This window comes from Astyanax mexicanus, chromosome 8 (assembly GCF_023375975.1).
Source record: "Astyanax mexicanus isolate ESR-SI-001 chromosome 8, AstMex3_surface, whole genome shotgun sequence".
NCBI classification, from domain to species: domain Eukaryota; kingdom Metazoa; phylum Chordata; class Actinopteri; order Characiformes; family Acestrorhamphidae; genus Astyanax; species Astyanax mexicanus.
In genome coordinates this window covers 2,359,103-2,385,211 of record NC_064415.1, presented here as the reverse complement: position 1 = coordinate 2,385,211, position 26,109 = coordinate 2,359,103, and the positions used below count along the sequence as shown (strand labels likewise).

General features: G+C 39.6%; 1 protein-coding gene across 8 annotated transcripts in view; it reads left to right on the top strand.

Moving 5' to 3' along the window:
• Positions 1-234: 234 nt before the first annotated feature.
• tbc1d14 (TBC1 domain family, member 14) overlaps positions 235-26,109 on the top strand; it is a 51,357-nt gene continuing 25,482 nt past the window's right edge. For 2 of the 8 annotated variants that reach the window (XR_007440401.1, XM_049482684.1), the window contains exons 1-7: positions 1,953-2,538; positions 10,677-11,289; positions 12,304-12,403; positions 23,309-23,424; positions 24,930-25,012; positions 25,238-25,355; positions 25,538-25,644. Coding sequence is in view for 7 of the 8 variants with exons in the window: in XM_049482684.1 (XP_049338641.1) it covers positions 2,475-2,538; positions 10,677-11,289; positions 12,304-12,403; positions 23,309-23,424; positions 24,930-25,012; positions 25,238-25,355; positions 25,538-25,644 (1,201 nt within the window). In the remaining variant the exon portion in view is untranslated. The other 6 variants (XM_049482687.1, XM_049482688.1, XM_049482686.1 and 3 more) reach the window with 6 other exon arrangements.

Sequence of the window (26,109 nt, the reverse complement as noted above, 5' to 3'; positions counted from 1 at the left end):
GTTTTAACATGAGTTAAAGTACAGTGTTAAAAAAACATAATTTAGAGTATTTCTAGGTTTGTCGAGTGGATTAAGAGGGTAAGATTAGGAAGTGAACTACATTGAATTACATTGTTGGAAGGTGAGATAGGGGAAGTCAGTAGGTTGAGTGTGTTACACTAGGGGAAGTCAGTAGGGACCTGTGTGTGTGTAAATTGGACGCACCCCTCTGTAGCGTTTCAGTAATGTACGCTACCTGGTGTTTGAACGCCGGGTTACAGTAAAGTGGCAAGAACTCTTAATTTAGCTTAGTTAGAGTATTTAAAGTATTTAGAGTATTTCAGGGTTAGACTGGGGTGGATTTAGAGTTTATAATAAACACAAAAACAGCAGCATGTATTTTTAACAGCAGCAGATCCGGTAAAAGCTGATTTATTATTTATCCGCATCACAGACTGAACTTCCCCCACAATACAACACACTTTAGCAGCTAACGCTAGCTTAGCTTAGCTTAGCTAACTAAACTAAACTAGCTAAATAAACCCCTCAGACTGAGCGCTGTTCTTAGATATAAGGGAATAATAGTGAATATTAGTGACTATTACAGAGTATAAATCAGTGTAGCTGAGGTAAGGAAATATTAGTGAATACTACTGAATATTGGTGAATATTAGTGAGTGTAGGTGAGTTGAGGGCATATTAGTGAGTGAATATTAATGTGGCTGAGGGGGAGATAATATTAGGGGGTATTAGTAAGTGAATATTAGTGAGTATTAGTGATTTTTAGTGAGTGTAGGTGAGGGGGAGGGAATATTAGTGAGTATTAGTAAATATTGGTGAATATTAGTGTAGGTGAGAGGGGGGATTATTAAGGAGTATTAGTAAATATTAGTGTAGGTGAGGGGGGGGGGGGATTAGTAAATATTGGTCAGTAATAGTGAATATTGGTGAGTAATTGTAATTATAGGTAAGGGGGAAGGAAAGGTGCTGGGCGGTGAGGGTGTATTAGTGAATATTAATATAGGTGAGGGGGAGGGAATATTAGTGAGTAATAGTAAATATTGGCGAGTATAGATGAGGGGGAGGGCAGGTGCTGGGGCGGGGATGGTATATTAGTGAGTAATAGTGAATAGTGGTGAGTATAGGTGAGGAGGATGGAATATTAGTGAATATTAGTTAGTAATAATGAATATTGGAGAGTATAGGTGAGTATTAGTGAATATTGGTGAGTATATGTGAGGTGGGAGGGCAGGTGCTGGGGGTGGGGAGGAAATATTAGTAAATATTAGTTAGTAATCGTGAATATTGGTGAGTAATAGTGAATATTAGTGAGTATTGGTGAGTATAGGTGAGGGGGGAGGGAATATTAGTGAATATTAGTTAGTAATAGTGAATATTGGTGAGTATAGGTGAGTAACAGTGAATATTAGTGAGTATTGGTGAGTAAAGGTGAGGGGGGGCAGGTGCTTGGGGTGGGGAGGAAATATTAGTGAATATTAGTTAGTATTAGTGAATATTGGTGAGTATAGGTGAGTAATAGTTAATATTAGTGAGTATAGGTGAGGGGAAGGGAATATTAGTGAATATTAGTTAGTAATATTAAATATTGGATAGTATAGGTGAGTAATAGTGAATATTAGTGAGTATTGGTGAGTATAGGTGAGCGGGGAGGGTATATTAGTGAATATTAGTTAGTAATAGTGAATATTGGAGAGTATAGGTGAGTAATAGTGAATATTGGAGAGTATAGGTAAGTAATAGTGAATAATAGTGAGTATTGGTGAGTATAGGTGAGGGGGGAGGGCAGGTGCTGGGGGTGGGGAGGGTATATTAGTGAATATTAGTTAGTAATTGTGAATATTGGAGAGTATAGGTGAGTAACAGTGAGTATTAGTGAGTATTGGTGAGTATAGGTGAGTAATAGTAAGTATTGGTGAGTATAGGTGAGGGGGGAGGGCAGGTGCAGGGGGCGGGGAGGTCGGTTCTACACTAGTTGGGAAGTTTGTTGTAGTTAAAATGGCGGCGGAAGCGCAGGAGCAGCAGGTAGATCAGCTCGTGTTTTGATGGTAAACTCGTGTTTTTGGGCTGAATTCTGCTGTTTTCGGGGTTTTAATCCTCTCTGAACTCGTTTGTACTCTTTTGTAACAGTGTTAGCGCGCGCGTGTCGCTGCGGGGAGGGAGGAATATCGCTGTATTTAGCGTTAAAGTGAGCGGAAGGCAGGTGCTGAGTTAGTAGGTATTCGTTAGGTTAATATGGCTACTGCTTTAGTTAGGTTACCTCCCGCGGGTTCCTCAGGGTTCCTCGGGGGTTCCTGGGGGGTACTCCGGGTTCTTCCGGGTTGTGGTGATGGGTGAGAAGCTGCTGAGAGCGCTAATCTCCTGTTCTGTGTGTTTTATAAGAGCGCTGAGGACAGAAGGTGAGGAGACACCGGGATGAAACCCCTCAGCAGTACCTCAGCATCCACCTGCCCCAGCAGCCCGGCCTGGAGGAGAAGATGGCCCAGATAACAGCAGAGACCGAGCAGAACCCAGCCAGGAGGAACCCGCAGCCCAAACCAGGTGAGATTAACTCAGACCAGATACTGTAGAGCTGCTCAGATCCATCCACCTGTTGCTGCAGGTGAACATCATGAGTAAAGTTCACCATGATAGTAAAGAGTTAGGGGTGATGTTAAGAGTATCTCCATTCATTACTCTGTAGGTAGAAGTATAGATACTAGAGTTTAATAAAATACTTCTGTAAAAGTTGAAGAAGTATCAACTCAAACTTTAAATTGTTCTTTAAGTAATTTTAAGTGTTTTAAAAAAGTACTGGTTTCAAAACTACTTAAAGTGTAAAAGTAATGTGTGCAGGTGTGATGGATCACAGTATAAACCAATAGGGAGTCGGAATGGAATATGTTTATACTTCTCTACATCCAATCACAATCAGATTCACTCTATCTGGATGGAGAGATTTATCTGGATACAGGTTTTATTGAACGATGAGAAACCGGAATGAAAACGGAATTTAACGTGTTTAAAATGTAACTAGTAGAAAGTTCAGATAATTGTGTGAAATATATAAAATAATTACTCCAGTAAAGTACAAATACAATCAAATTTTAAGTAAGGTAACAAATTATTTGTGCTCCTCTGGACGATGCCGATACCCGATGTTGCACGTATGTATCTGCCAAAGCCAATGCCAGTCAAATATAAACATTTGGAACTTCAAAACTAATTAAAACGTATATAAAATTGATTAAATCAATGGATTTTAAACAATCACATCCAGTTTTGGCCAGTTTAGATAGCATGGCCATTGTTCAATAAATACAATAAATTACGGAAATTGGGTTGTAAGAAAATATTGACGTTATTAGTTTGAATTATTAGTTTGGGTTAAAAGATTGGTGTCAGAAGTGGTTCATTTAGTCTTGAGTTTAAACTTCGCCCACTAGATAAGTGTTGTACTTGTTAAACAATAGATTCCACTGTACTGATTGGAAAATTAAAAATTGAATGTTTCTTTTATTCTGATTATATAAATATGGTAGAGTTTTTTAATACATGGACATTTTTTTTATTTGATGTAACAGTCACATTATATGCTATAGCCTAGAGTATCGTAATATATTGCAGTGTATTGAAACAACCCATGTATCGTGATGCATCATATACATCCGTAAATATTAAAAATTAAAAAAAGACATTAAATCAACGTTTATTTAAACGTTTTTGACAGTTCTGCATTCACAATAATGCTTTTAGTTTAAAAGTGTTCCACACAAATCATAATATTAGTATTAATAATTATTATTTAAATGGCCCTTTCTACACTGCAGTAACTCAGTACAGACTATAATTGTTGTACAATAAGGGTGTAAGTTTTAATGTTGCTGATGGTTGGTATTTGTGAATGAATATAGTGCAGCAGTGGTGATTGTACTGCACGTGCTCAGTGTTATCTGTACTGTAGTGATAACAGCGGGTGTGTGCAGAAAAGCTGTGCACTATAACTACTGTAAATCTAATAGACACGTGTAGAAACGCACCAACTGTCTCATTACACTAATTCATACATATTAAAATATTTTTTTAGTTAATTATGATAAATTATTATTATTAGCCCCTCTCCATATGTTATAATGACAAAACAGCCCATTCGTTTTCCCTTCAGATTTTTGTGTCTAATTCTATCAGTTAGTTTTCCCTGTGGTAATATTACCATATTTTTATTCTTCCAGAAACCAGTTTATAACCTTATTCTGCTTTATGGTACGAAGACGAAGCTACACTTTGGAATAAGTGATTGACTGACAGGCAGACTTTAGAGAGTATTAGCTTTGCTTTGATTTGTCCAGTACTGTAATTATTAGTGCATCTCAAAAAATGAAAATATAATTGAAAAGTTACTTTATTTCAGTAATTCAGTTCAAAATGTGAAACTCAAATATTATATAGCTGTATTAAACACAGAGTGATCTATTTTAAGCATTTATTTATTTTATTGTTGATCATTATGAAGCTTACAGCCAATGAAAACCCAAAAATCAGTGTCTCAGAAAATTAGAATCTTATATATTACTTAAGACCAATTGGTACTTTTGGCAGTGTGTGCAGCTGGAAAATGAAATCCGCATCTCTATAAAAGCTGTAAGATTTTAGACTTGATAATAAAACACAGTGGATCAACACCAGCAGATGACAGACATGTCTCTCCAAACCATCACTGATTGGTGGAAACTTCACACTAGGCAACTTTTATGGAGATGCAGATTATAGTGAATTACTGAAATAAAGGAGCTTTTCAATGCTATTTTAATTTTTTTGAAATGCACTAGTAGATGGAAATTTCTGAGTTGATAGTTGTTGTGCTGTTAACACTACATGACTGCTTGTGCTTAAATTGCGAGAACTAGCGAGACCAGAGAATCTCTATAGGAGAATGCGCACTTAAAGTGAGTCCAAGATGAATGGGCTCATATTGAGCAATTAAGTAAAATCAGAGTTTATAAATGTCTGATCAGTTTTATACTAAAATCGACACAGAACTATATCAAATTATCAAAAGTTTCAGCACCGCAGACACATATATATATTTTTAAGTTTTAAATTCCGATTCTAAGCCTTTTAAACACACTGCTCTAGTTCACCAACCAATCAGCACAACTAACTAGTTTATGCTACTAGTTTTAGCTTTTAGCTACATTTAACCCCATTCATAGAGGACTCACTCGTGAGCTCCCTCTAGAGTTTGACAGTCATTTACTGATATAACGGGAAAACAGAAAGTGGTCAGACTCTCCATAATTAACTCTGGCCATGTAGAAGATGTGTTTTGGACCCGTAGTTCTGCCTTTCTGTGATCCCATTGGCTGTAGGTAGACGCAGCACTTGACTCCCAGTCGCCGACTGGGTCAGATATTTAGCATGCCGAATATTTGCCAGTTGAGTGTCTTTCAGTCGTTCACACTACAGGACTGAGCGAGCGGCACGTGATCCCGATTTGCCTCCGATCAGAGTTTTTGTCGATGATTAATGAAAAAATTGTCAACGACTAAAAAACTGGGCTAAAATTGTGTAGTGTGAAACTGGCATATATGTTAACTATATATTCAGGAGGTTTGAACTGCAGTTATACTGCAAAAAGTGTTGAAATATGGATTCACACCCACTTTTAACACACTGCAGTCCTTCACTCACCCCACAGCCTCGCCTTCCCCACATGTCGCAGCTCCGCCCACATCCCACAGCCCCGCCCACCAGAAACCACAGCTGTGATCTTCACGTGCTTCACCATGCACCAACGTGTCAAAGCCCCGCCCCTCACAAACCTCAACAGCACCCTTCCGTTGTGCCTCTGGTGTTTTCAGGCCAATCACATTGTTTTTGTTTTTAATCTGCTTTCTAATGAATTTGTGAGATAATAGTGTGAGATCACAGATCTTAAGTATGATGGATTGTTCAAATTTCTTGTAGTATAAAATAAATTTTATTTATCCAATCAGAGCAGTGGTAGATTTTTATTTAGCAAAGTTTAAATACACCAATCTTTACATCTAAACTAATAATTAAATATCCATACTATGTATTTTTAAAAAATTGTACAATATTGCAAAACGAAGTATTGTGACATAAAAATATCTATATTTTCTTACAGCTTCTAATCTCTGTAAAGTTCCTGTTCAGCTCTAAAGCAGAAGTGTGTGTTTGAGCTCAGAGCCTATTATTACTAAACCTGCTGGTGCTCAGTGGGGCAATAAGTGTGACCAGAGAGAAGTGTCTCTGAGTGTGAGATGAGCTGAGATGTGTCGTTTCCTGTTGTAGATAGAGTACAGTGTGACGGGTGACAGCTAGCACATGTCCTGCATGAGGAAATTGAATATTTGTCATGTTTTCTCATATTTATCACCGTAAAAATGAATTAATAAAAGCTGTATGAGGTGAAGGTTTAGCAAAAGTACCCAGATGTGCAGCGTCTGCACTCCTCAGGACAGGGACAAGGAGCCTCTGCTACAGCTCTGGTTAGGTAAGACTGTTTATTTGTTGTGTTACTAATGGTTTTCATGGTGATTGTGCTCCCAGCTACCTTGAGATCATTAACAAGCTCTTATCAAGCCTTTTGCTGGTGGACTTCTTGCTGGGAGCTCCTTCTAGACTTGTGCAGGTCTGTGGTCTTTGTCTTGGTCTTGTCCACAGTGGATTAAATGAAAGAGATTGATTCTGTGACAGGGGATCAAATATTTATTTTACTTAATCAAATTAATTTCTAATCTTTTATTAAATGTTTTTGTTTTGTTTTTTTGTTTATTTTGTCTCCTATCTGATAAAATTAAAATATTCATACAAATGATAGACCGTTTATGTCTTTGAAATGGGATAAACTTACAAATAAATTGGATCAAATAATTATTTTTCCTAATGTAAGTCAGTAAACCTCACCATAAACGTCCAAGTTGTATCGGTAGTCCTTTCCTGGCGTCATGAGAAGAGAGAACAGTGTGATGGGTGACAGCTAGCACATGTCCTGTATGAGGAAATGGAATATTTGTCTTGTTTTCTCATATTTATTACTGTTATATTGCATTAATAAAGGCTGTATGAGGTGAAGGTTTAGCGTAAATACCCAGATGTTCAACGTCTGGACTCCTCAGGACAGGGACCAGGAGTCTCTGCTACAGCTCTGGTTAGGGAAGACTGTGTGGTTAGGTAGGTAAATGTTCAACACTGAGTAACAGCAAGCTCTGATACGATTACATATTCTTGTGGAACACTTGTTCTTTTACCCACTTACAAGAGAAAAAACACTCTGTCCTCTGTTTTATTTACACTGTCAGAACAGTTTTTCCAGTTCCAGATAATTTCAGATGCGGTTATGGATGAATGAGGGTAGATGTGGTATGAGTGTTTTTAAGGAGTGGGAGGCGTTAAGTAGAAAATCACTGGGTAAGATTGGGAATCATTGGATGGGAATTGTTGGGTAGGAGTGGGAATCGTTGGGGAATCGTTGAGTAGGAGTGGGAGTGGTTGGGTAAGAATCTTTGAGTAAGAGTGGGAATCATTGGGTAAGAGTGGGATTTGTTGAGTAAGAATTGTTTGGTAAGATTGGGAATCATTTGGTGGGAATTGTTGGGTAAGAGTGGGAATTGTTGAGTAGGAGTGGGAGTGGTTGGGTAAGAATCTTTGAGTAAGAGTGGGATTTGTTGAGTAAGAATTGTTTGGTAAGATTGGGAATCATTTGGTGGGAATTGTTGGGTAAGAGTGGGAATTGTTGAGTTGGAGTGGGAGTGGTTGGGTAAGAATCTTTGAGTAAGAGTGGGAATTGTTGAGTAAGAGTGGGAATAGTTGTGTAAAGGTGGGAAATCTTTGGGTAAGAAGGGAAAATAATTGGGTAAGAATCACTGAGTAAGAATCAGTGGGAGTCCTTTGGTAAGAGTGGGAGTCTTTGGGTATGATTGGGGAAATTGTTGGGTAAGAATCGTTTGGTGAGAGTGCGAGTTAATGTAAAAATGAAAATATTTTGGACAGAGTGGGGAGTTCTTGAGTAAGAGTGGGAATTGTTGAGTAAGGGTGGGAAATCTTTGGGTAAGATGGGAAAATAATTGGGTAAGAATCATTGGGTAAAAGTGGGAGTCATTTGGTAAGAGTGGGAGTCGTTGGGTATGATTGGGGAAATTGTTGGGTAAGAATCGTTTGGAGAGAGTGCGAGTTCAGTGTAAAAATGAAAATATTGTGGACAGAGTGGGGAGTTCTTGGGTAAGAGTGGGAGTCGTTGGGTATATTTGTGAAATTATTGGGCCAGAATTGTTGGGTAAAAGTGGGAATTATTGGGTAAGATTGGGAAATGGTTTGGTTAAAGTGAGAGTCCTTTTTTAAATTGGAAATCGTTGGGTAAGATAGGAAAATTGTTGGATAAAAATTGTTTTGTAAGAGTCAAAACAGAGAGTTGTTGTGTAAGAGTGTTGTTGCTTAGGAATTGTTTGGTAAGAGTGGAAAGTCGTTGGGTAAGAGTGGGATCAAATCGTTGGTAAGAATTGCATTTACTCAATAGGTAAGAATCTGAATCGTTGGGTAAAAGTGAGTGAATATAGGAATGGATGCTGTATGAGTGAACAGATGGAGTATTGGTGGCTATGGATGGTTAAGTATCAGTATTATAAGTGAATGTGTGGGTAAGGGGGATTGGGCACCTCATCGTAAACATCCATTCCAGTAGCAACCTGGGAAGCTGTAGTGAATTCCATGCCCAGGAGGTTTCAGACAGTGCTAGATAATAATGTTGGACACAAAATATCTAGACTTTGGGCACAATATAGGAATGTTTTCTGGTATCTGCAGAAAATGTTGGATTGAATCTTAAAGGGGAAATAATATATATATATTTTTAACAGATCAATATCAGCTGATACTGTAGCTTTTAGAATCTGTATTGGTGAAAGAATGTAGTAGTGATATTGGTGAGAGGGTGGTGCTGAAGGTCTGAAATTACTCCACCCTCATATTCAGGGGTTCTTAAGGTGTCACTCCCTGTTCTCAGCTCAGTCATTGTGTTTGTTGTTTAGCTGAAACTGGATTATCTGGTCTGTGTTATTATGCTGTGTGTGGAAGCGTGATGAATGGAGTTCATGAGATTTAAACACCTCGTTTCTGTCTAATTTTTGCGCCAGGAGTAAAGCAGCAAAAATTTATCCAAAAGCAGTGTGTAAGACTGGTGGAGGAGAACATGATGCCAAAAAACAGGGTTATTCCATTATAAACCAGGGTTATTCCACCAAATATTGATTATTTCTGAACTCTTAAAACTTTATGAATATGAACTTGTTTTCTTTGCATTATTTGAGGTCTGAAAGCTCTGCATCTTTTTTGTTATTTCAGCCATTTCTCATTTTCTGTAAATAAATGCTCTAAATGAGAATATTTTTATTTGGGAGAAATGTTGTCTGTAGTTTATAGAATAAAACAACAATGTTCATTTTATGCAAACATAAACCTATAAATAGCAAAATCAGAGAAACTGAAGTGTTTTCTTATTTTTTTCCAGAGCGGTATATCTGTAGTTTAGTCCCTATTTACAAATAACATGTCATGTAGTGTCCTCCACATAGAACAACAGAAAACTGTCCAATCAGAATCATTTTCTCAGTGTTATCTGGATAGATTCACCTAAATGAGCTCTCTCATTGGTCAGGACTTCAATGAAAGAACAGAAGACCTAAACATTAAATCTGACTTTCGGAATGGTGTGTAGCTCCGCCCATCCCTATACACTTCAATAACAAAACAGCCCCGCCCAATGTAGGCTTTATTACTATAGGTTTTTGGGTAACGTAACAAAGTGTCCATAATAATATAGTCATTGGAGGGACCAGCTTCATATAGAAATCATTAGCTTTAAGTATATTATAGGTTACTCTCTGCTTGCTTTTTAAGGAGAGCGTGTAATAATTAAGCATGCAGTTAGCACCATGCTAATTCAATTATTCTACTTAAAGATCTCATTCCATTGTTTTTTCATTCATTTTAAAATGTCTAGTTGTGGTCTCTAGTATGAATGAATGCCATGTGAGCAGTTTTTGTGGAAAAAAAAAAGTGCTTCAGTGATCCAGTATAACACTGCGTTAGTCCGTTGAAGGAGTGGAGAGGAGGGCTTGCTGTTGGCTGGATTTTTTCTTTTAACTAGTGTAAACAGAACTGTTCTAATCATAAACACCTACCTATCTCAATTGTACTTGGCTGGTGTTTTTCCTCCATAGACTAATTCTAACCATTTGTTTCTTAGCTCTGAATTACTGGGTAAAGTATATTAACACTGATGTGTTATTCGCACAAATAACACAGGAATGAACTGCATGCTGTTCCTAGCGCTGTTAGCTCCTCCTATCTGATGAGACGGAGTCGCCGCCCGGCTTCAGCTCTGCTGTCTGTGGGCGGTCCTGAGCTGAGGTGGGTGGGGCCATGCATACTAATTTACGGGTTGATGTAGACACGGTGCTTTTCCTGAACGACTCGTTTTTTTCTGAATATTTTCTTTTACTAGCTGCTGCAGACAATGAGGAAGAGGTTGAGGAAGAGTTTCATGTGCTTTCACTGTATTTCACTGTGTGATCAAAGAACAAGAAAAAGTGGATTTTTCATTATTTCATTTATTAGCAATATTAGCCTCTCAGCTCCAGTATAAAACTAAAGAAGTAAAAAAAAACATGTCTCCTCAGGTTCACATGCTGCTGAAAATGGCTCCTCGTTTGGACCACACACCCCGGACCACGCGAACGGCCTCCCCAGCTACAGCCCCGCCCTGCTCTCCAGCGCCCCCTGTATGGAGGATGACCAGCACAGCTTGGCCTCACAGGACTCAGGAATCCCCACCCTGGAGATCAACCCCTCCGAACATGTCCACGTCCACGCCTTCGGCCCCAACGACGAGGGTCCGGCCACGCTGACGCTGGAGTCCTCCGACGCCCCCCTGCACAAGTCCTCCACCTTCCCCCGCAGCGGCTCAGAGTGGCGCCACTTCAGCCCCGCCGGCGGAGCTCTGAACCGCAGTGACGACATCTCCGTCTGCAGCGTCTCCAGCCTGAGCACCGAGCTCTCCACCACGCTGTCACTTAGCAACGATGACATCATCGACTTTGTGGTCACGTCGGACTCGAGCGCCGTGGTCACGTTTGAGGACTGTGGCGGAGGTGGCGGCGGCGCAGGGCGGTTCTCGGATGCATCGCTCACACCCTCGGCTGAACAGCAGCTGCAGCACCACCACCACCAGGGGGCGTCGACACCCGAGGAGTTCATACCGAGGAGGAGTCCCATCATGAACTTCCTCAACAGGTAACGCAGCTCACCTGCACTACAAATACCTGTGCTTTACCAACATGTCCTCTAGTGGTGCAGCCTAACTGCATCCTACAAAACCTATGAAAATAAAATCACATTTAGCTGCTCTTATCTGAGGGACTGTTAACTTGTCCTGTGCATTATAATGTATTTGATGATCTTTGTGGTGAAAGTTCTTGAAATGTTTTGGATTGACTGACCTTCATTTTTGTTCTTTACTTACTGTATTTCTTGCACTATAAGTGCACTTAGAATCCATTAATTTTCCCAAATTCAGTTTAGTAATTCAGTTTAGTTCTCCAGCATCGAGGCCGGAGTAGCATTAGCATTGTCTGCTAACCGAAGCCAAGCACTAGCTCTTTAGCCATTCAGAGGTGAGTATTATCGGCCTGTAGCCTGTTGCTAACCCGGGCTAGCACTGCTGGAGCAACATTCGCATTAGCCGCTAACCAGGCTAGCTCTTTCAGCTAGCGCTTTTGTTTAGAGGCAAGTATGTCACACTAGTCTGCGTGTTTACTGTGTTAAAACAAGTTACATGGGACGAACCGCTAGCTAATTTCGCCCTGCCTTACCTCAGTGTAGCGATATCGGGCAGCATTAGCCACTAACTGCTAGTGGTTGGCGGCTAATGCTAATGCTCCATCCTTAGTGGTGGTGAAATTTGGGAATCTTAAGTTTACTGTTAATAAATGGAAGTGCTTTACTCACCCAAATAAACAGTTTTCAGGAGAGGAATCTGTGTAGATTAACATTCAGTGATGCTTGACTAAGAATTACTGTTTTGTTTATTTAGCTTAGCTTAGATTTACTTAGCTTAGTTAGCTACTTACTTGGAACCTGAAATAAAGAAACCTCAGAGTTAGAGTTTAACACAGCATTATACTTCCCACCTGTAGGGGAGCCCTGGAGTAGGAAATATTACTACTTTATTAGTTATCTAGGAAGTTCTGTAGGAAGTGTGTAATTTTGAGAGCTAATATTATTCTACTCTCTCTTTCTCTGCTGCAGGAATCTGTTCTCTAAGAAGCTGAAGGACGGGCGGGTGGTGGAGGGTCAGAGGGAGCTGGGCTGGAAGCTGTTTGGTCGGGTTCCTAACAGAGCTCTGAAGGTAAGGAGCCCAATCTCACTCAGAGGAACTGAACCACAGGCTGATTTTAGTTTATTACTGATCAATTTTAGATCTCATACCATTTCACCACTTACTCCTACTGTCTCGATTCTTTTTAGGCTGGAGGGGTAGGTTAGGGGAAGAGATAGGACTTGTTCTTGTGTAGGTATGCACACCATACTTAGCGTTAGTTTGAGTAAAGCAGGTAGTTTGACACTTTTTCTATGGACACTTTTGAGACATTTTCTGATATTATCTGGTTTGAAACATAATATATAAATATGTTTGAAGCACTAAAGGTAAATAATATTGGTTGGGGAAGGAGATTTTTCACTTTTTTAGGTGTTTTTCTCAATGGGTTTCTTGTAGATTGGATTATCTTGTAGATGGATTATGTTTATGTGTAAAGGGATTCCTGAGTGATTAAGCTGAGAACACAAGGTGCGATTTTAGGATTCTAAGGGTTAACCCCACCTGCTGGTCATTAAAAATCGTGTAATGCTGCTCTGTGAAGTGTTGTTATTATTGGTCTTGGATCACAGAAAAACAAAGAATTCTCATCTGATACAACTCATATTAGTTCGGTCCAGTCCCAATCCAGAGTTGGATCCCTAAATTTTATTCCACTAGTGTGTCCCTGTTTGCTTTCCATAAAACCCAACTATCTATTTGTCCATTGTGTGTTTCTCTCTCTCTCTCTCTCTCTCTCTCTCTCTATCTATCTAAAGAGCTAGTGCTCAGCAGGTAATGCTAATGCTACAACCTGACTGGTAGAATTCATACATATTAGTGCAAAAAATATGGTGAAAGCTAATCAAAGCTAATTTCAGTTTTCCATCAAAGAAGAATTAAAGAATGGACAATAATAATTCATTTCTGCACCATGTCCCCTCTTTCCCCAAAGTTAACTAGTGGTCTAGCTGCAGTTAGGTTACTGCGCTTTAGTGCTCCTGAAGACGTATCGGGTGCTTGAAGGGTTATAAGTGGTTATAACTCATCAAGCTTAGTTCCAGTTCCAGCCCAGAGTTAGATCAGGATTTCAAATTTTTACTACACTACTGTGTTCCTGTTTGCTTTCCATAAAACCCATCCATCTCTCTGTCCATTGTGTGTTTCTCTCTTTCTCTGTCTCTCTCTCTCTCTATCAGTATATCAGTGTCAGTAACAGTATCAGGTGGGATCAGGTGACCTCAGTTTCCAGCTGTATTCAGCCCCATGGTAACGTGGGTGGGGGGTGTGTGGGGGAGTGTGTGAAACTGAGTAGCTGTGAGTTGAGGATGGATGAGGTATGGTTGAGTGTATTATAGCTTAAAATGGTAAAGTAAGCCAGATGTTGTACAGATGTGGATAAATATGAGTATATGGGTGATTGGGTGTAGGTGGGTATGGGTTTGGAGGGTTTGGAGTAAACACGAGGTAACCGCATGGCTTCCATTCACATGGTTGGGCACGTGCTTGTAAACGTGAGCACGTGTGGAAAGCTGTGCTCCTCAGTCCAGCACAGTTTAGCAGTGCAGATATTTCCAGTTACAGCTGAATTCACACTTTTAATCCCAGAAACACAAACGCTCTTATTTACCTTTTTAAAAAGACATTTAAATGCCTGATTAAAGGGTCGATTACTGTTGGTTTGCTGTGGGGGTTTGCTGCATTGTTTAATATTGTGATACATATTGTCGAAAAAAGAACATTTGCAATGTAATTTTTTTTACAGTATCATGCAGCTCTAGTATTGATGTAAATGGGTAGAGGTATTAGGGGTTATGGATTAGGATTTGGTAGGTAGGGGTATTGATGGGGTATAGATGAGTATGTATGGGGTGGGTAGGGGTATTGAGGATTTTTCGTATAAATGAACACGGATATAAATTAGTATAGGTGTTGGTATGAGTATGAATGTAAGTAAATCTTGAGTAAATATTGAGGCTATTGATAGAGGAACTGAGAGGTATGACTTCTATTATAAACAGCTCCTATCAGATTTGATTCTGCTGATAATATTAATGTGAATGCTAAAAAGCAGAAAATAGATTTTCAATTTATTATTTAATGCAATAATTGAGGTATATGTATTTTAGTTAAGTGTGTTGAAATAAAATATGTTGTAAAACAGCAGCAAAGGGAAGGAAGTGAACTAGAGAGAGAGGGAGAGAGGGAGAGAGGGAGGGAGAGAGAGCAGCAGTGTATTGAAGCGTTTAATGAGAGGAACTCTCTCTCCTCCGGTTCTCTAAGAGCTCCAGACCTGACGAGTCGATCTCAGAGCAGACTGATCCTGCAGGACCGCACTGACTGATCCTGCAGCGCCGAGCGATTACACACCCTGACCGGAGGAGAGACAGCAGCAATGACTAACACACACACACACACACACACACACACACTGGGAGGAGATGCTATCTGCTGCGTTTCAATGATGCAGGACCTCCTCCCTGTGTAACGTCAGAGCGCACGCTGAGAGAGAGAGAGAGAGAGAGTGACACAGCAGCCTGGGTGAGAGAGAGAGAGAGAGAGTGCTTGAGAAAGAGGATGAAAAGAGAAAGAAAGAAAGGATGACCTAGCGAGAGAAGCTAAAAGAGAGGGAGAGAAAAAGAGAGAGAAGCTGAGAGAGCACAGAGAAGGACAGTGAGAAGGAGAGAGAGAGAGAGAGAGAGAGAGAGAGAGAGAGAGAGAGGGATTATAACACTGATCAAAGCTGGGAAGAGAGAGAGAAAGAGAGAGCACAAGAAAAAGAAGGAGAGAGAGAGAGAAAAGAAGAGATAAGAAGAGAGAGATGGTGATGTAGAGAGAGGGAGTGTTGGGGTGTGTCCAGCCTTCAAAGCTTCTCCTCACTCTTCGTCCTCCAGCTCGTCCTCTGTTTTGTGAGTGTGTGTGTTTTAGTGTGTGTGCGCGAGAGTGTGTGTGTGATATTAAGGATCCATAATGGACAATGGGGTGAACCCCTGAACTCTACAGCACTGCAGCGTTCATGGTGAGTGTGTGTGTGTGTGTGTGTATGTGCGCGCTGTGTTTGTATTGAGCTTTATTATTAAGATGTGTTTAGGTGCATATTGTAATATAACAATTTTTTTTTACAGTGAAAGGATGATGATAATTGAGTTTATTGGGTTAAACTCTTCTGTAACTAAAATGAGTTTATAGTTTTGATCCTGTTGGTTCCTCTATGCTGGATATAAGATGATATAAGATTGTGATGGTTGGGTATAGAGGAGGTTCTACAGGTTCTGTATGGATCCTGCAGCACATTTACCCACAGATGTTGCTACAGCTGGGCCTGTAGATCCTGTAGCTCTACACTCGTAGGTTGAAGCTGAAGCTGCAGAGTCCCAGCTTCTCCATAAATGCTGGATTGGTGATAAATCTGGAAATCTGGTTGAGACGTTCCTGTAAATTTGGGAAACGCTTGCTGTGTGCCTACTATCACTACTAGGAGTGACCGACTGTCACTGTATGAGATCACCAGATAATTGATCACACCAGCAGTTTGTTGGGGCAGAGTAGATTCGGACCTGGATTCGTTTTTAAAGACGATACGCTAGATGGTGGGCAATTTGTCGAAATTACTGTCCTGTTTCATTCAGTCAAAGATTAAATGGACAAAATGTCATTGAGTCCATCTTAAGCCCTATCCAGATGGGATTAGTTTCTGTGAAAAATATTTCACACTTCTACTTAGTGATAAAACTCCTGCGTCCGGACTGCAACTGAAAAAAACAGGAGGATCAGTGAGTTTTTTTTTTTTCTTTCTTGGCTTTCTCGGTCGCATGACCTCAGTAGTGTTCAGTAGCTCCTCCATTTCCACTTGCTGTTGTGTTTGCTTACGTCGATCTCTGTGGAAACCGCGCACCTAAAGTGTAATTACGGTGCGCGGCAGTGGACAAATATCTATTTTATTAAAGGCGAGGAGACGAAACTCAGAGATGTGCGTCCGGACGGGACTAAAATTACCGGAGGAGCACGGAGTTCAGAGAAAAACAGTAGATAATTCAGCCTGTAATTTTCTCAGAGGACGTCTGAGAAAAACACCTACATGATCGTTCTGGACGAGAATAAAATCACAGAGGATAAAAAAAAAAAAAAACATAAAAGTGAAAATTTCCCAGAACCCCTTGAGAAACAAATCCCGTCCGAGTACTGCTGCTTATTAAGCTCTATGTCTAGCAGTCAACAGTCTCTCACCGAGAGGTGCACTACCTAATGTAGCCTTTTTTAAGACAACAAGGGAACCATTTTCCCCTTTTTTGTGTTGAATATTGTATATGCAAGTGTGTCTAGAGTGTCTTTTGGTGTAAAAGATGTTTTTTCCGATCATTGATGCTCCTGTTCTGGGAGATTCAGCAGAACTCTTAATGTTCTGATCTATTGTTCTGCAGAGTTGTTGAGGAGATCAGTGGTGTTAGTGTTAGAGGTGAGTCAGATAAGAACAGCCCGGTTCCTACAGGAGTGTGGACGGGTTCTGCAGATCTGAGCTCACTGCAGAACTGTGGAACTACCTACAGTCCCATAGAACCAGAGACAGGCTCTGCTTTTCCACTGTTACAATGGGTTTGGAAGTGGTTTAAGTGCTTTCGGCTGTCAATCCCAGTGGATTCTGTCCACACATTGTTGGATATTTGGGTGCACATGTTAAGGTAATGCATTTTATGACTATATTGACTATATTGACTATAAGACGTACTATCAATGAAAATCTATTTTTATACATAAGGATCACCGCATTATAAGGCACATTTTAAGAGACAATAGTAAGGAACAAGGGTGTTGCACAGTAATCTACACAGATTTATTTGAGTGAGTAAAGCACTTCTGTCTGTTTACAGTATGCTTAGATTTTCAATATTTTCAACAGCATGGTTAGCAGCAGCACTTAGCGATACCAGATAACGCTGCACTGAGAAACTCTGAGTGTTCTGGTAAAGCCAGCTTGTTTTGATATGTTCGATATCCTCACCTCTGAACTCCCAAAGAGCTTGCACTGCAGTTAGCGGCTAATGCTAATACTGCTCTAGCCTTAGTGCTGGAGAAACTTCACTAAAACTCCTATATAACACTGTACTTCAGCGGTGAGGCTTTAATGCTCCTTAATACCAAAAAAAAGCTAGTGGTGGACTCTGAAGGCTGTTTAGTTGGGGAGTTGGCAGAGAAGTCACTTCATTACGTCACTCTTTTCTACAGGAAGGAAAGGACACCTGTAAATGGCCGTTAGTAAAACATTATCCACATTTTCTTGGGCTAGATGCACATCATTTATGGGTGGGAATCCCTTGGCAACTTACAATTAGATTTAATTATGATTTAAAGTCTGTTATGTGATTTATTAAATGATGATTGAAGCTTGTAGATGCTTCTTTTTGTGTGGTGACTTGGTAGCTTTAAAGTAAAGTATACTATTTATATTTATTTAAAAAAAGCATAGTTATCTCAATTAATCAAAATAATACATAAATCTAGGATTAATGTTGATGTAATGGTTAGACAAACTTCAGCTGTATTTTACTGTATTATGTCATCTCAGGGTAGTAGTTTTGGTGGTTAAATGACAATATTGTAATTTACTGAGTTTTAATGGGAGATTTAATGGAGGGAAAGTCATAATTTAGTGAGTAATGTAGAATATGAAATCTTACAAGCGAACAAAAAAAGTAGGAGAACCAGTGAGTTTTTAGGTTTTCTCAATCACATGACAGCAGCGTTCAGTAGCTCCTCCATTTCCACTCACTGTTGTGTATCACAGAGGACCCCCATTAAAGAGAAACTTACCCCAGAACCCCCTGAGAAACTAATCCCACCCGGATATGGTATAAAGAACCGAAAATGTTCCTCAACCCAAACATAATTATAACATATTGCAAGAGGAGGCATCTTAATGGGCTCTCAGTCACTTTGTTTCTACAAAAAGGAGGCACCAGTGGGTGGGTTGAGTCCACCAGAATAATTGGAACAAATTGGGACAAAATGTAACATAGATGGTGCCAGCAGCCAATGTGAGAGAAGAATTTAATATCGGGTGACCCTGCAGGTCAGTGTGTATCACTGGAACAGCAAAGCAGTCAAAGTCAAAGTCAAAGTGGTTTTTATTGTCATTTCAGCTATATACAGAGTACACAGTGAAACGAAACAACGTTCCTCCAAGGACCATGGTGCACATAAATACAGTGTAGACAGAACAATAGTGCAACAGTACAAAAGTGCAGACAGACAATACAACACAATACAGACAAAGAATAATAAATAACAAGACAGTGTGCAAATTATGCAGTGTGCAAAAAAGACCAGGTGAGGTAGTAATTACTCTATTACACAGTGTGCAATAGAGTCCAGTGAGGTAGTAGGGTTTTTAGTGCTTTCCATTTTCTGGGGTAAGTGGGGTAAGAGTGTGTGTGCATGTACAGAAAAACCATCAGTTCAGTCTCTGCAGTTGAGGAGTCTGATGGCTTGGGGGTAGAAGCTGTTGCAGAATCTGGTCGTGCTGGACCGGATGCTGCGGTACCTTCTTCCCGAAGGCAGGAGGGAGAATAGTTCGTGTGAGGGATGAGTGGGGTCATTCACAATGCTGGTTACTTTGCGGTCAGGTACAGCTGAGTCAGGTACAGATGAAACATCAGCTGTAGAGAGATTACACTGTTTAATCCAGCAGCTGCGGCAATAGTGGAGTTTCATTGTTCTAAATGTACCGTTACCAATAGCAACAGAGTAACATCAATCATAATACTGTAATGCATCTCTCAGATCCCTATTACAATGTAGAAAATCACCAGATAATATCCTTTCATCTCATATTTATAATTTTAACTTGTATTATTTGCCATTTTATACATTTTAAACTTTATTTGGGATATGCAGAATGTGTAATGACAGTTTAGATATATACTGGCATGGCAGAAGTATGTGCAACTTACATCATGGAAAGTCTTGGGTACCCCAACATCTGTATATGTTCTGAGGTGTTATCTTGTGAGTGATACTAAATACAGGCTAAACAGTGTCACACTTGTATTGGTATTGGTGTATTGTGTATTGATCATTTACAGCACACAGTGAGAGAAAGCCAGGATAAAGTACAACTTCCAAACATGGTGGAGGTAGTTTCATCATCTACAACTCACAGTGAGAGCCAGCCAGAATAAAGCACAGCTTCCAAACATGGTGGAGGTAGTTTCATCATCTATAACCCACAATAGGATCTAGCCAGGATAAAGTACAGCTTCCAAACGTGGTGCAGGTAGCTTCATTATTCATACAACTCAGTGAGAGCTAGCCAGGATAAAGTACAGCTTCCAAACATGGTGGAGCTAGTTTCATAATGTATTACTTACAATTGGAGCTAGCCAGGATAAAATACATCTTCCAAACATGGTGGAGGTTGCGTCTTCTACTATTCGCAATGAGAGGTTATTCAGGTAATGTTTTAAGTGGAAAGCTTGTGCTTTTTTACAGTGTAGATCTGTATTGTAATACGTTCTCATGCAGCAGATCTTACTCTGTTTTTCTCAGGACTCATGGGAGCACAATGTGGGGCATCTTTTCAGAGACTGAGTGAGTGCTGAAATATTTATCCAGGTTCTGTTGAGCGCTGGAACACACACACACACTCTCACTCTCTGGGTCAGTGTGGCAGAACCGACATTAACACACTTCTGGATCAGAGTTCGGTTCTAGCTGTAGTGTGCAGAACAGTTGATAGTTTTGAGTAAGAGCTTGAATACTGAATAATAAACACTAATTTTTAGAAGGATTTTCATTAGTTTTGGTACTTTTTTATGTTTTACTAAATTAAACAGTGTTGATTAGGGCTGGGCAAAACAAAAAAACGTGTTGCTGATAATCTCAGACTGTGTTGGTTGTGACCCATATCTGACATCTGTCTGAACAGTCCACACTACACAAAACAAAGCTCGGAGGAAAGCGCAGCGACTCGGTTCTTATACATCAGCTCACAGACGCAGCCTTGCGCTGATCCACATCACCCTAGGAGTGATGAGGGGAAAGAGAGAGCGCCATCTACTGTACTGTACCCACCCAGAGAGAGAGCAAGGCTCTACAATTGTGTTCTCTCAGGACTCTGGCAGTTGATGGCAAGCTGCATGAACAGGATTCGAACCAGCAATCTTTTGATCATAGTGGTGCTTGGAGCTACCAACAAAACTTTTTTAAAAAGTTCTCATAGGTTCTGCTGTTGGATAATTAGTTGGTTCCTACACTTCAGCTCATCTCCGAGGTATTGAAGATATTGAATGGAGATCCGTAATCACTCTGGAGAACCTCAGAGCTCAGTGCTGGGGCACTTTATAGTTTATACACCTCTAGAGTCTACACTCATCTGATAAGTTTCTGTAGGGAGTGCTGTAAGAGAGAGAGAACTAATGAACTACGGGAATAGACACGCACGCACACACACACACACACACACACACATACAAACACACTCTCATACATACATAGAGGTTTAGTGTTTCCTGGACGTGCTGATGAAGCAACTCAGTTCAATTAGCCAGTCATCAGAGGTGTGTGTATGTGTCTTTCCCCACAACACACTCATTCTGACTGTAATACACTACAGGAAGTGTAGGGGGTGCTCTATAATGCTCTATAGTGTTCATATGATCCACAACACGCTCATTCTGACAGACTGTAATACACTACAGGAAGCGTAGGGGGCGCTCTATAATGCTCTATAATGTTTATATGATCCACAACAAACTCATTCTGACAGACTGTAATACACTACAGGAGGCGTAGGGGGCGCTCTATAATGCTCTATAATGTTCATATGATCCACAACACGCTCATTCTGACAGACTGTAATACACTACAGAAGCGTAGGGGGCGCTCTATAATGCTCTATAATGTTCATATGATCCACAACACGCTCATTCTGACAGACTGTAATACACTACAGGAAGCGTAGGGGGCGCTCTATAATGCTCTATAATGTTCATATGATCCACAACACGCTCATTCTGACAGACTGTAATACACTACAGGAAGCGTAGGGAGCGCTCTATAATGCTCTATAATGTTCATATGATCCACAACACGCTCATTCTGACAGACTGTAATACACTACAGGAAGCGTAGGGGGCGCTCTATAATGCTCTATAATGTTCATATGATCCACAATACGCTCATTCTGACAGACTGTAATACACTACAGGAAGCGTAGGGGGCGCACTGTAATGCTCTATAATGTTTATATGATCCACAACAAACTCATTCTGACAGACTGTAATACACTACAGGAGGCGTAGGGGGCGCTCTATAATGCTCTATAATGTTCATATGATCCACAACACGCTCATTCTGACACTGTAATACACTACAGGAAGCGTAGGGGGCGCTCTATAATGCTCTATAATGTTCATATGATCCACAACACGCTCATTCTGACACTGTAATACACTACAGGAAGCGTAGGGGGCGCTCTATAATGCTCTATAATGTTCATATGATCCACAACACGCTCATTCTGACACTGTAATACACTACAGGAAGCGTAGGGGGCGCTCTATAATGCTCTATAATGTTCATATGATCCACAACACGCTCATTCTGACAGTCTGTAATACACTCCAGGAAGCGTAGCAGGCGCTCTATAATGCTTTAGTGATGTTTGTGGTGTTTTTGTGACTGTATTTAGAGTGTGTGTGAGTGGTAATAAAAGGTCTCAGATCTCAGCAGTTCACTTCTGAATTATTTAACAGAATAAGAAACCCTATATACACCAGATTACACACACACACACACACACACACACACATCCCTACATACATCCCTAGAAGAGAAGTGCTGTTGTTTTAAGGGTTTTAAAGGTTGAATATCTCAATGGCTCAGTGTCTTCTGGACTAATAATACCACAGAAACTGTAGTTGTGGTGCTGGATTAGGAGGTAATGTTAATAAATAAATAAATAAATGCACATAAATGTATAAATATATAAATTTAGTAATTAATTAATAAATGCACATGGCAATGAATGAATTAATAAATATATATATAAATAAATAAATAAGAAATGTATTTATTAATTTATTTACATATACATTTATTTATGCGTGCATTTATTTATTTATTTCTACATTTATATGTGCATTTATTATATTTATATATTTATTTATTTGTACATTTATATGTGCATTTATTAGTGTATACTCATGTCATGTTTGGTGCTCCATACAGTGATGCTGTAGGATGGGATTATGATGTTCAGCAGGTTAGAGATGTTACTCTGCTCCACCACTAGAGGAGGATAATGTTCTGTATTAAGGAGCAGAAGGATCAGTTCTACCTGCTGTTTACTGAACTCTGAATTACTGTGATAAATGTTATAGTTAACATTGTTTAAAATAGTTTTATTTTGTGTAATAGATGTTTTGTCCCTCCAGAGCGGGACAGTGTCCTACAGATGTTTGGTAACTGTAGGGAAATTCTTATGGTTGAACAGAACAGTAATTATCAACACCTGATATTCACTGTTTACCTACAAACACAGACAGCAGGGGGCGCTCTGACCACTTTATTTATATGTAATGACTTTCTGGAAATAAATGTCTCTCTCTCTGTCTGTCTCTTTCTTTCTTTTCTTTCTCTCTTTCTGCTATATCTACTATTTCTGCCTCTCTCTCTCTCACTTTTTTCTCTTTCTTTCTTTTTCTTTTCCTTTCTTCTGTCTTTTTACACTTTCTTTGTCTCTTTTTTTCATCTGTTTCTTTCTCTTCTCTCTTTTCTTTTTGTCTCTCTTTCTCTCTTTCTTTTCTCTCTCTTTTTCTTTGTACTGTATTTCTCTCTTAATCTTTCATTTCTCTCTTTCTTTTCCTTTCTTTGTCTCTGTATATTTCTTTCTTTCTATCTCACTCTTTTCTCTCTTTCTTTTCTGTTTCTTTCTTCTCTCTCCCTCTCTCTCTCTCTCAGGAAAATGAAAGAGGTGCTGGGGCAGGTGATTCTCCGTCTCTGAGGCAGAGTGTGAGGAAGAACCTGGACTTCGAGCCTCTTTCCACCACAGCGCTGATACTGGAGCAACGCCCACCGTGAGTCGTGTGTGTGTGTGTGATGATCTGATGGTGATGATGGTGGTGGTGGTGATGACCTGATGATGGTGATGATGATTGTGAGGATGATGGTGATGGTGATGGCGATGGTGATGGTGGTGATTATGGTGATGATGTTTATGATGGTGATGGTGATGATCTGATGATGGTGATGATGATTGTGAGGATGATGTTGATGGTGATGTTGATGGTGATGATGGTGATGATGATCTGATGATGATGTTGATGATGATGATGAAATGATGATGGTGATGATGGTGATAATCTGGTGATGATGATGGCGATGGTAGTGATGATGATGGTGATGGTAGTGATGATGATGATGATGATGATAATTATCTGATGATGATAATGATGGTGATGATGGTGATGATGATCTGATGATGGTGATGATGATGGTGATGATGGTGATGATGATCTGATGATGGTGATGATGGTGATGATGATCTGATGATCTGATGGTGATGATGATCTGATGATCTGATGATGATAATGATGGTGATGATGATCTGATGATGTTGATGATCTGATGATGATAATGATGGTGATGATGATCTGATGATGGTGATGATGATAATGATGGTGATGATGGTGATGATGATCTGATGATGATGTTGATGATGATAATGATGGTGATGATGATGATAATGATGGTGATGATGATCTGATGATCTGATGATTGTGATGATAATGATGGTGATGATGGTGATGATGATGATGATGATGATGGTGATGATGGTGATGATGATCTGATGATCTGATGATTGTGATGATGATAATGATGGTGATGATGATAATGATGGTGATGATGGTGATGATGATGATGATGATGGTAATGATGGTAATGATGGTGATGATGGTGATGGCGATGATGGCGATGGTAGTGATGATGATGGTGATGGTAGTGATGATGATGATAATTATCTGATGATGATATGATGATAATGATGGTGATGATGGTGATGATGATCTGATGATGATGTTGATGGTGATGATGGTGATGATGATGATGGTGATGATGATGATGGTGATGATGATGATGTTGATGGTGGTGATGATCTGATGATCTGATGTTGATGGTGATGATGGTGATGATGGTGATGATGATCTGATGATGATGTTGATGGTGATGGTGATGATGATCTGATGATCTGATGATGGTGATGATGGTGATGATGGTGATGATGGTGATGGTGATGATGATGATGATGTTGATGGTAATGATGGTAATGATGGTGATGGTGATGATGGCGATGGTAGTGATGATGATGGTGATGGTAGTGATGATGATGATGATTATAATTATCTGATGATGATATGATGATAATGATGGTGATGATGGTGATGATGATCTGATGATGATGATGATGATGATGATGATGATGATGTTGATGGTGATGATGGTGATGATGGTGATGATGGTGATGATGATGATGTTGATGGTGATGATGGTCTGATGGTAATAGTGTTCTGCTCTCCTGCAGGAATCTCCCGGCTAAACCAGCAGAAGAGGCTGAGAAGCACCAGCAGCAGTATGAGGAGATGGTGGCTCAGGCTAAGAAGAGGGGTGTGTAGTATTAATACTCATTCATTACTCTGTAGAATAGAGTATAGATACTACAGTTTAAGTGCAGGTGTGATGGATCACAGTATAAACCAATAGGGAGTCGGAATGGTATAGGTTTATACTTCTCTACATCCAATCACAATCAGACAATCAAACCGGAATGAGAACCAGCTGAAATGAAATTTTAAAATGTGTGTGTGTGTGTGTGTGTGTGTGTGTGTGTAGAGCTGAAGGAAGCTCAGAAGAGGAAGAAGCAGTTGGAGGACAGAGTTAAACAGGAGGAGAGTATCGGGAACGCTGCCCTCTGCTGGAGCCAGGAGATACTTCCCAACTGGACTACAACGTAAATAACACACAGTTATACATTAATATATATTTAGTTTATATTAGTTTATTAAGAATGCATGTGAATGTAATGTATGTGTATTTCAAATATGTACTGTATACAACAAGGTGTGGGATCTTTGATAGATAGTGACTATTGTGTATTCTAATGTGTAATAACGTGTGTGTGTGTGTGTGTAGGCGCTCCTCTAAGCGGGTGCGGGAGCTGTGGTGGCAGGGAGTGCCCCCTAGTGTAAGAGGCAGGGTGTGGAGTCTGGCTATAGGAAATGACCTCAACATCACACACGGTGCGTTTATTCATGTATTGATAGTGATTCATCTACACAAATTTATAGATTTATACATTTAAAAACTGACTTTCAGTACTTACTGATAATTATTTTATATTTATTCTGTATAATTCAGTATGAAGTACATGATTATCTTTTTGCAGTACATACTCTCAATTATTTAGTATTTACTAAATATTTTTTAATATTTACTATTAATGACTTATCTACAAACAATTATTTGGTATCTTATTTACATTGTTCAGTATCTACAATACATTACTCAGGAACTACTATAATTTACTAACTATTTTCTATGACTTTACGCAGTATCTACAATAATTTACTCAGTATCGACTATGAATTACTCAATATCTACTATAATTTACTCAGTATCGACTGTGAATTACTCAATATCTACTATAATTTACTCAGTATCCACTGTGAATTACTCAATATCTACTATAATTTACTCAGTATCGA